This window comes from Ailuropoda melanoleuca, chromosome 9 (genome assembly GCF_002007445.2).
Source record: "Ailuropoda melanoleuca isolate Jingjing chromosome 9, ASM200744v2, whole genome shotgun sequence".
In the NCBI taxonomy this organism is placed as follows: Eukaryota; Metazoa; Chordata; class Mammalia; order Carnivora; family Ursidae; genus Ailuropoda; species Ailuropoda melanoleuca.
In genome coordinates, this window is record NC_048226.1 from 57,002,826 (window position 1) to 57,014,861 (window position 12,036).

General features: G+C 35.6%; 1 protein-coding gene across 1 annotated transcript in view; it reads left to right on the forward strand.

Annotated features, from left to right (window-relative positions):
* The window catches only part of CNBD1 (cyclic nucleotide binding domain containing 1), a 429,548-nt gene that overhangs the window by 303,642 nt on the left and 113,870 nt on the right, over positions 1–12,036 (forward strand). Inside the window, exon 8 of the mRNA XM_034668509.1 lies at positions 396–528. Coding sequence (XP_034524400.1) covers positions 396–528 — 133 coding nt within the window. The remainder of the gene's footprint in view (positions 1–395; positions 529–12,036) is intronic.

Here is a 12,036-nt window from a genome sequence, read left to right on the forward strand (position 1 = left end):
GATGACTTTGTCAGAATTCAACTTCCTTCCAAATCCCTGGTTTCAGCGTGGCTAGCTTAAAAAATTTGTTTTGTATGTTTTATTTTCAAAATACAAGTATCAGTGATTCAGTATTATCAAGTACAACTTTTAAGTTTAGTCTTGACTATGAAAGGATTTCTTAAAAATGCTAAAACATTTATGGAAGTCTAAAAATATTATGAAAGGTGAGAAAATATAATTTTAGTAGCAAATCTGAATACTAAATTTTCAATATGGTTATGTGATCATAGAATGATGCTCCTACAAAATTCAAATGTATTTTATACAATTTACACTCATATAACTTTTTTCTGTTGTTGGCATTTATCTATCTGCTATACATTTTCCTTTCCTTATTTATGACTTTTTTTCAGGAAAAAATAAAACTTGAAAATAAAGAAAAGGTGAAATTAATTCTTAAGTGTCCATATTATGAAGAGTGGCCCATTTTATCCATATATGAGCTAGTTGCACTCATTAAATGGAAAAAATTTCCTCCAGGTCATGGTGAGTTTAATGCAATTTTGGATCATTTTCTTTACATAACACATTATTGGAATTTGTAATCTTTTATCGTTTTAATGCTTTATATAATATTTCTTCATGCTGTTTCTCTAACTTCTTAATGTATCCTTTTAATTGGACATTTAGATTGTTGCCTGTTTTTTTGTTAAAAAGTCATTCTGTATTGGCTTGAAGAGTGATCTCAGAACTGGCCTTACTTTCATATCCTTCTATATTTCCTCATGGCCCTGCCCCTCTCGCCCTATTCTGACAGTCAATGTAAGGACCAAAAGGAGAAATGCAATGAGAAGTTATATTCATTTTTCCTGTTCTCCTGATTGAACACTTACTTAAGCAGCAAGTTTGCTTCTCTGTACTTGGACTACACATTATCAGTAGAAAAATATAGAGAAAAGATGAGGCTGAGATAAAGGGTAGCAACAGTGAAGATGCCAACATTTCTGATATCCGGCATGGCAGGGATGTGTGGATTTCCTGTTTACATGTACACAAAAAGTGTAGGTGGCATTAAGTCAATTTTGTACAGTTGTTTCTATCTATGAGACCCCATTAAGTAAGAGATGTCAGCTGTTATGGACTGAATGTTTGTGTTCCACAAAATTCATATATTGAAGTCCTAATCCCCAATTTGGAGGTGGGACCTTTGAGAGGTGGTTAAGTCAACTAGAATGGAGCCCTCATGAATGCGATTAGTGCCTTTAAAGAAGAGATGTGAGAAAGATGATCTCTCTCTCTCAGCCATATGAAAATACAAGAAGGCAGCTCTCTGCAAACAAGATAGAGGGATCTTACCAGACCCTGAATCTGCTGGCACCTTGATCTTGGACTTCCCAGCATCCAAAACTGTGAGAAATAAATGCTTGTTGTTTGGGCCATCCAGCCTATGATATTTGTTATGGCAGCCCAAACTGACTGAGACACCGACACAAGAGGAACTGTGGTAGGTGGGTCAGAGCAGCTTTAGATCTCCTTCAGTAAGGCATCCTACTGCCCTATAAGAGATTGTCACAAACAACAGAGAGAGGTGTGTTTATATCCTTGCCTGGCTTTTCTCTTGGTCGAACAGTGGATTATAATAGAAGAGGTAGTGTTTGAGAGAAATACTTCCATTTTAAGCCTGCAGAGCCGTAAATGTAGTGAGGGATATGTTGCCAGGAGGAAAACATTTCTGAATTAAATTTAAAATTAAAATTCTAAGAAGAATGAGTCTAAGTTGGAAATTCCATAATGTGACTCTTAATAAAAATATGGTGGAGTTAAGAAAAATCTGGCTAAGATATCCTTTGAGGGAGTCACTGTGTAATAGAAAAGTGAGGTGTAGCATAGAACCAATGCAGAAGGTTCTTTTATTAGAAGAAAAGTAAATATCATTAGAGGCAAGGTTATGCTTTAAAAACTAAGATTCTCTAATAAACTTGTGAAATTTGATTATAGCCCTTTACTAAATTTTTTCCAAATTTCTTTCCAGTGCTTATTTTTATATTTTGTTTATCACTTTTTAAAAATACAGTGTTTAACCCGTATTTAGCCAAATATATATATTTTTCTTGTTTGCAAAAATTGAATTTTAGATGTATTTTTGTTCATGAAACATTTTTTCTAATGAGTTATAAATGCCATTTTTGGCCAACAGTACATTTAAGAAAGCAAATATTAAACTGGCTTGGGAAAAATTAGGAACTGAACATTTCTGAATTCAGCATGTTTATTGTATAGAAACATTTTTTTAAAAATAGGGATGTTTTGATTTATCATAGGTTTCTCCTTTTGTATCAGAAATATCACATTTTGGTCCATGCTTCATTTCCAGGGCTATTTTGTATAAAAAATAATGTCTCAGTCTTGCCTATCTATAAGGACATTAATATTTTTTAGGTTATAATAAAAGAAGGAAAGACGGGCACCTAGGTGGCTCAGTCAGTTAAACGTCAGACTCTTGATTTCAGGTGAGGTCATGATCTCAGGACCACGGGATTGAGCCCCATGTCAGGCTCTGTGCTCAGTGTGTAGTCTGTCCCTCTCCCTCTGATAGTCCCCCTGCTTGTTCTCTCTCTCTTAGTCTCTCTTTCAAATAAATAAAATCTTTAAAAAAATAAAATAAAAAGGAGGAAATAAACATAATCAAAGATATTTTCAATTATGTATGTGAGCCAAAAGAATATGGAATTTTAAAAAGGGGAATAATTATGAGCTTTTAATGTATTTGATTACTAGTGATGACTTATATGTGTCTCAGTCTAAAATATCAACCTAAAATATTTCAATTTAGCATCAGAATTAAGGTGGTACTGACTTGATGCAGTTTCTTAGACTAATGCTGGGTTCGAGTTCTTTTAAGTAAATGTCTAAAAATAATGGCAGAATCTATCTATTGCATTGGACAGTCTGTGATTTTATTGAATAAGTCAAAAGTAGCATTATTTTCCGACTGATTCCCAAATAAAAATATGTGGTGCTTACATTTATACAGTTTTAAAAATCATTTGTCCTCCTTAGAGAAGAATGACAATTACAATAATTGAGCTTCAAAGCGTCTTTCAGCCCTGAAATACTGTGGTTCTTATAAATAAACATACCTAGGTGAAGAATAAGTTCTGTCAACCTAATCAAATTTTCTTATATGGCAGTGACAAACTTGATATATCAAAGAGAAGAATTAGATGTAATACTTCTCGACTTTACTCAAGATTTATTTTGAATTTTTATCAGAAAACGTAGACTCTAGCTCAAATTATACTTTTATTATCTTGGTTTAAAATTAGTACTAGTATGATTTCCAAAGCATAATTATGTGTGTTTTGATCTTCTTTTAGGAATGTATATTGGATGAATTTCAGAGAGATTTAGTTAATTATTCAAAAGCTTGATAGAATTTAGGATTAATCCTTGGCGATCTATGAAATAAGGAAAGCTTATTTCTGGCTCTATTTCCTTTGTTAACTTCCTAAGTCTTCTTACTTTTGCTTCACATGCCAGAGGATCCTGACTGTAATAGATGTGTACAATGTTGCTAGTAATTTGGGCATGTCCGATTTGTATCACACCAATTAAAGTCTTCCCAGCTGTTATTTTTTTCAAAGTATGACTGGCTGGAAAAACACAGTTTTTTAGTTTTTCTCACTAATCAGTTTCTTGCTGTGGTTATCGTGTATAAGAAAAAAATGTTAACTTGGCATCAATGAACTATTTATGTATATTTTATTGTTATCCTGTGTATATCATTAAGCGCTGTCTTTTCCAGGCATAATATGACATAGCAAACAATAACTAGAGATACTTTAAAAAAGTAGTAACCAATTTGGTTCTGAAAGATAAAATAGGCCAGTATAATAATAATAAAAAATATCTAGTCTTCCCAAACCAAAAATGGAGAGTTTCAGACACAGAATATGTGCTTTAAACCACTGCCTAACAGAAGTGTAAGGTTCTGGGCTGTAAATTCCAGTAACACTTTGGCTTCAGTCTCTTGCATATCAAATAACTCTGTAGGGTTTTAAATTCTTTAGCCCCAGTGCACACTCTTGAGCATCCAGACCCAGGTTTGTGCTTAGGGAGGCTATTGATTCTGATTTTTTTCCCTCCATTCCTTTTTTACAGGTATCTTTTGTATCGACTAGATATTTTCTAATGTAATATATTAATTCATTTAGTGATTTCATAATGGACTTGTTTAGAGCAGTTTTAGGGTCACAGCAAAAGTGAACAAAACATACAGAGATTTCACATATACCCCTGCCCCAGTTTTGCATAGCACTTCCCACTATTTTTTTTGAAGATTTTATTTATTTATGAGAGAGAGAAAGGGAGAGAGGGTGCACATGAGTAGGGGAAGAGTGATAGGGAGAAGTAGACTCCCCACTGAGCAGGGATCCCGATGCAGGACTCAATCCCAGGACCCTGGGATCATGACCTGAGCTGAAGGCAGACACTTAACTGACTGAGGCACCCAGGTGCCTGCACATTTCCCACTGTTAATGTGCCCCACGAGACTGGCACATTTGTTACAATTAAAGAACCTACATTAAATCATCATTATCATTGAAACATCAGCAGTTAAAGCCCATAGTTTACTTTAGTCTCACTCTTGGTGTTGGACATTCTCTGGGTTGGATGAATGTGTAATGGTATTTATCCACCATCACAGTATCACATAGAGTAATTTCACTGTCCTAAAAATCGTCTGCTCTCCATACATCCATTCCTCCCTCATCCCTACCCACTGACAACCATTTATCTTTTTACTGTTTTTTTTAATAGTTTTGCTATTTCCAGAGTTTCACAGAATTGGAATCATATAGTACATAGCCTTTTTAGAATGTTCTCTTTCACTCAATAATATATATTTAAGGTTTCTCCACATCTTTTCATGGTTTAATAGCTCATTTCTTTTTAATGATGAATAATATCCTCTTGTTTGGATGTACCACAGTGTATTTATCCATCCACCTACTGAAGGACATCTTTGTTGCTTCCAGGTTTTGGCATTATAAATGAAGTTGTAATAAACATCCTTATGCAGATTTCTGTATGGACATAAGTTTTCAACTCCGTTGGGTTAATGTCAGGGAGTGCAATTCCTGGGTTGTATATTAAGACTAAGTTTAGTTTTGTAAGAAACTGCCAAACTGTCTTCTAATGTGGTTGTACTATTTTGCATTTCCATTGTCAATGAGAGTTCCTGTTACCCCATGTCCACATCAGCATCTGGTGTTGTTAGTGTTCTGGATTTTGGCCACTCAAGTAGATTTGTAGTGGTATTTCATTGTTGTTTTAATTTGCATTTCCTTGATAACATTTGAGTGAAGCATCTGTTCACATGTTTATTTCTAATCTATACATGTTCTTTGGTGAGGTGTCTATTAAGGTCTTCGCCCATTTTTTAATCAAATATTTTGTTACTGTTAAGAGTTCTTTGTTTATTTTGGATAATGGTGCTTTTTCAGATATGTCTTTTGCAAATATTTTCTCCCAATCTGTGCCTTGTCTTCTCTTTCTCTTGACATTTTTCTTGGTAGGTGGGCATGAGGTACTTTGTAAATAGAACTGCTATAAATAGGTTTTAGAAATATAGTCATAAGATGTAGGGGAAGAAGTGTTTTATAGTCTTGTGATTAGGGCTCAGTCTTTTAGTGGGCTTATGCCTCTGGATTGGGAGTTTCACTTATACTTCTTAGTCCTCTCCACCCACCCCCACCCCCACATTAAATAGAACAGGATGGTCAGAGTGGGCTGAAGTTAGGTACTTCCCTTCTCTAGTTCAATTAGGTTATGGTTACTAGTTTCCCCTGAGGGCAGGTCTTGTTAAAAACAGAGTGCCTTGCTTATTTCATGCCAGAAGCTTGAAGAATTTTTCTCTAATATTTACTGTAGGAACCTAGTAGAGATCCAAAAGGTAAAACTCACAAAAATGTGTGATCTCCTGAATCCTGGGTCCCCTTGGAATTTTAAACTCAGATTTGTCCACAGTGAACCTTCAGCAATTTGTCAAGTACAGTTTAGATTTTTCTACCTCAGCATTGGTTCCTGAAGAGTTTTCTATTCAGGTAAATTGTGATTCTTTGTATTTGCTTATTAGTTGCTCCATGGGGGGGGCAGTTTTCCCTTTAACCTCACTCCTCTTACAAGTTAAAAATTCTTGATTTTTCAGGGTTTTTGTTTGTTTTAGCTCTTTACTTGTTATTAGAATGAAGTAGTGACTCCCAAGCTTCTTGGAAGCTGGATCAGAAAAACTGATTTTTCACTATATTTGTTATTTCCTTTATGTTTCTTCCAGGGCTAACCATATATATCTCAATTTATCAGAATCTACTTCAGATTTTTACTAACTTAATTCCAGTTAGATATAGAAATATTACCATATATAACTCTATTTTCATTCTTTGTATGCTGTTATCATTATTCATATTACCTCTGTATATGTTCAAACTGAATAATAAATTGTTATTATTTTATATAATTTTACATCTTTTAAAGAAACTGTGAGAAGGGAGGGCAAGTATATGTTTATAGTGTTTATTATATTAAATACCTTATTTACCATTTCTAACTATCTTCATTTATTTCTGTGGATTTGAGATACCATCTGATATCCTTTCCTTAGTCCAATATTAGTTTACTCCAATCTCCCATCTTGTGCTGTTAGTGGTGAATATATACACATGTATATAGTAGATCCCAAACCAGGATTATGTACTTATTATTTCACATAATCACTCTCTAAGTCATTTAAAAGAAGGAAGGAGAAGAAATATGCACATAACGCTGACCTCTATAATTACATATTTACCTTTAGTAGTACTTTTTAATTTTTCTGGCAGATTTGAATTACTGTTTGGTGTTCCTTGTTTTTGGTCTGAAGAAGTTCCCTTAGTATTTGTGATAGTAACAGATAATCTCAGGTTTTATTTAACTGGGAATGTTTCTCTTTTTTGGAAGGTACTTTTGTTGGTAGCATTGTTGTTTTGTTTTTGACACACTTTGAATACATTATTCGATTGTCTTCTGGTTTCAGTTGTTTCTGTTGAGAAGTGAGCTTTTCATCTTATTGTGGTTCACCTGTAAGTGATGAGTCATTTTTCTCTTGCTGCTTTTGAGATTTTCTCCTTGTCTTTGACTTGTATCTTTTTTTACGATAATGTGTCTTGCAAGTATTTCATCTCACCCAGCCCCAGAATCCTGCCACCACTTTAACCTCTTTTTCTCTCCTGTCTTCCCCAGCTTCCTTTCCCTCAGCTACACTATATCCTATACACTCAGCTATACTGACTGGTACTAAAATAAAATTTATCCTATCCTTCATCTTCTCAGCAATATTCTTTCTTCCCATTGTTATTAGATTAAAATACAAAATCCTTAATACAGTTTACAAGGTCAGTTGAATCTGGGTCTTGCCTGTGTCTCCAAGTTTTATATTGGATCATCCTTTCTTCTGTTCATGTTTCAGCCATTCTGGATTTTTATGATCTCCAGTGGCTCCTTCTCCTTAAGATCTTTACACATGCTGTTTCCACTTTTTATAGCATATATTTTCTTTATACGAGGGAAAAGATATTCACTAAATAAATCTCAGTATATTTGTGCATACTTTTGTTGTTAAATCTCAAAACAAAATTTGTTGCTATACTATCTTTGAGTAAAAATTTAAAGGAATTATATTATTTCAATCAGGCAACAATTAATAATGCTGGGGAGAGTCACAGTGTTTTAAACTAAGTATAAAAGAAAGCTAACCTTAACTTGAGATGATATCAAATAAGACAAGCATTAGCATGGTATTAAGGACAACACCAGTTAAAGGCAGTTGAAAGAATGTTCTCCTCAAGAAATCACGAGGATTTGTGATTTGTAGAATCTATCAATTAATCATTTTTATTTTTAGTCATTTAGTTCAAATTTGTGAGCTATATATACAGCCAACTTCTTATAATATAAGGTAATTAGGAATGGAATGATTATATAGTTCAAGTGATAAATATAGCTTAAGTATAATCTCCTTCCTATTTTTTAAATTTGTCATTGTATACACTGTTTTTATAAATATCTCTAAGAAACATTTTCTTAGTAAGATAGATACTGCAGATTATATTTGCTCAGTGCCCCTCTTAAACATCTTTAACCTGCCTTCCTCTACTGTAGAGGCTAGAAAATTTTCTTAGTTTCCTGTACTTACTATAACAAATTGTCACAAACTAGGTGGCTTAAACTGTGAAGTTTATTTATTGGTAGCTCTAGAGGCCAGATTTCTGAAATCAAGGTGTCAGCAGGGCCCTGCTCCCTCCAAAGAATCACTACGTGGGGAATCTTTTTCTTCTGTTTTTTAGCTTCCGGTGATTGCTGGCAGGCCTTAATGTTCTCAGCCTGTTGGTTCATCGCTCCAGTCTATTTACAACACCTTCTCTTCTGCTTGTGTCTCAATGAAATGCCTCTTGAATCCTTCTTATAAAGATACACAGATGGCAGATAGGGCCTACCTGGCTGTTTATCCTGCTTTGCTCCAAATCCCATGCCCCTGTGCTCTGGCATGACTACCTTTCTGGGTCAAACCTGCATAGGTCCCAGCATGTTGAGACCTTTTCCCAGAGGACCAGCACAGGTCCCTGCCATACCAGTCCCTAAAGTTTGGAGTTTTAAAAGTCAGCAGGGTTGGCTGGGATAGAGATATGCTGCACTGCTCCAGGCAAGCAAGCAACCCAGAGACAGACAGTGTGAAAACATCAATCTGAAAAATGCCTGTGATACATAAGGGGAAATTATTTGTTCTTCTGCAAGTGCTTCCCTGAGAGCAGCAAGCATGGACTCCTCTCTTCAGGGACAAAAGTTCTCGCTGGTGCCATTTCCCTCCCCACTCCTCAGCATAAACCAACTTCATTAAACAGCACAGTGCCAACACTGGCTGCCTGATCTGCTTACACTAAGTTCCATCCCCTTGTGTTCCACTGGTACTGCTTTTCTCCAGCCGGTGTGCCAAAGGACTAGTGCCGTGGGGACCTTGTCCCCAAAGACCAACAGAAACCCCCATATGCACCACGTCTACTGACCATAGATTCTGCAATGCTTCAGTTCTAGTGGAAACAACATCAGGTTTCTTTTAACAAACAGTCAGAGCACACCTAATTAAAACTTGCCACACTCTGGCCAAGGTATAAACACTGCCCACTGCAGGCAAGGAGAACCTCTGCAGATGATTGACCTGAGGAATAGAGCAGCCAAAACACAGAAGCAGAGTACACACAGCACACACCATAGACACTTCCTGAAGCACTAGGCTCTAGACACTCTATAAACTCTTCTTCATAAAGCCGTTACTCTCAGGAGCAAGAAACATAACAGGTTTTTCTACCACACAGAAGAAAGAGACCTATACAAAATGCCAAGATGAAGGAATTCATCCCAAAAGAAAGAACAAGAAAAGGTAATAGCCAGAGATCTAATTGAAACAGATATAAGAAATATGCCTGATTCAGAATATAAAGTAATAGCGATAAGGATACTAGCTGGGCTTGAGAAAAGCATGGAAGACATCAGGGAGAACCTTACTGAAGACATGATAGATCTAAAAAACAATCAGGCTGAAATGAAAAATGCAATAACTGTGATTCAAAACCAACTAGATGTAATGACCACAAATAAGAATCAGAGGAATAAATAAGTGATATAAAAGATAAAATTATGAAAAATAATGAAGTTGAACAAAAGAGAGAAAGAAGGATGGATCACAAGAATAGACTTAGGGAATTCAGTGACTCTGTCAGGCATAATAACATTCATATCATCCGAGTTCCAGAGAAGAAGAGAGAGAGGAAATTATTTGAGGAAATAATAGCTGAAAACTTCCCTAATCTGGGGATGGAAAAAGATAACCATATCCAGGAGGCACAGAAAACTCCCATCAAAATCAGCAAAGCAGGCCAACACCAAGACACATTGTGGTTAAATTTGCAAAATACAGTGATAAATTAAAAATCTTTAAAGCAAAATGACAAAAGAAGTCCCTAACTTAGAAGGGAAGACCCATAGGTTAGTAGCAGATCTATCCACAGAAACTTGGCAAGCCAGAAGAGAGTGGCATGATGTATTCAACATGCTGAGGGGAAAAATCTGCAGCCAAGAGTACTCTGTCCAGTATAGCTATCATTCAGAATATAAGGAGGCATAAAGAATTTCCCAGACAAAAACTAAGGAGTTCATGACCACTAAACGAGCTCTGCAAGAAATATTAAAGGGAACTCTTTGAGTGGGAAGGAAAGGCAAAAAGCAACAAAAACTAAAAAGGAGCAGAGAAAATCTCTAGGAAAAATGACAAGCAAGTAATAAAATGGCAATAAATACATATCTTTCAATAATTACTCTGAATGTAAATGGATCAAATGCTCCTATCAAAAGGCATAGGGTGTCAGAATGGATAAAAAGGTAAGACCCATTGATAAGCTGCCTATGAGGGACTCATTTTAGACCCAAAAATACCTGAAGACTGAAAGTGAAAGAATGGAGAAACATTTATCATGCTAATGGGCATCAAAAGGAAGCCAGAGTAGCAATACTTATATCAAACAAACCTAAATTTTAAGCCAAAGACTGTAACAAGAGATGAAGAAGGGCACTATATCATAATTAAGGGGTCTATCCAACAAGAAGATCTAATAATTGTAAATATTACTGCCCCCCAACTTGGAAGCACCAAAGTACATACAATTAATAACAACATAAAGGAACTCACTGATAATAATATAATAATAGTAGGGGACTTTAACAACCCTCTTACATCAATGCAAAGATGATCAAAGCAGAGAATTAGAAAGGAAACAATGGGTATTAATGACATACAGGGCAAGATGGACTTAACAGATATATTCTGAGCATTTCATCCTAAAGCAGCAGAATACACATTCTTTTCAAGTGTACATGGGACATTCTCCAGAATAGATCACATACTAGGTCACAAATCAGGCCTCAAAAAGTACAAAAAGACTGAGATCATACCATGCATCTTTTCACACCACTATGAAACTTGAAGTCAACAACAAGATAAAATTTGGAAAGACCACAAATACATGGAGGTTAAACAGCATAGTACTAAAGAATGAATGGGTCAACCAGGAAATTAAAATACATAAAAAATACAGGGAAAAAAATGAAAATGAAAACACCATGGTCCAAAACCTTTGGGATGCAGCAAAACCAGTCAAAAAAGGGAAATAAACAGCAATACAGGCCCGCCTCAAGAGGCAAGAAAAGTCTCAAATACACAACCTAACCTTATACTTAAAGGAGGTAGAAAAAGTACAACAAATGAATGGAACAGAATAGAAAATCCAGAAATGAGCCCACAACTATATGGTCAACTAATTGTCAACAAAGCAGAAAAAAATATCCAATGGAAAAAAGATAGTCTTTTCAACAAATGGTGTAGGGAAGACTGGAAAGAAATATGCAGAAGAATGAAACTGGACCACTTTCTTAAACCAAACACAAAAACAAATTCAAAATGGATGAAAGACCTACATGTGAGACAGGAAACCATCAAAATCCTAAAGGAGAACACAGGCAGTAACCTCTTTGACCTCAGCCATAGCAGCTCCTTACTAGGTAGGTCTCCTGAAGTAAGTGAAACAAAAGCAAAAATAAACTATTGAAACTTCATCAAGATAAAAATCTTCTGCATAGCAAAGGAACGATCAACAAAACTAAAAGGCAGCCAGGGCACCTGGGTGGCTCAGTTGGTTAGGCTGCTGCCTTAGGCTCAAGTCATGATCTCAGGGTCCTGGGATTGAGCCCTGCATTAGGTTCCCTGCTCAGCAGGGAGTCTGCTTCTCCCACTGCCTCTGCCCCCCCATTCATGCTCTCTGTCTTTCAAATAAATATATATATATTTTAATAAATATATATAATCTTAAAAAAACCCAGAAACAAACAAAGAAAAATCAAAAACAAAACTAAAAGGCAACCAACCTACACAATGGGAAAAGATATTTGCAAATGGCATGTCTGATA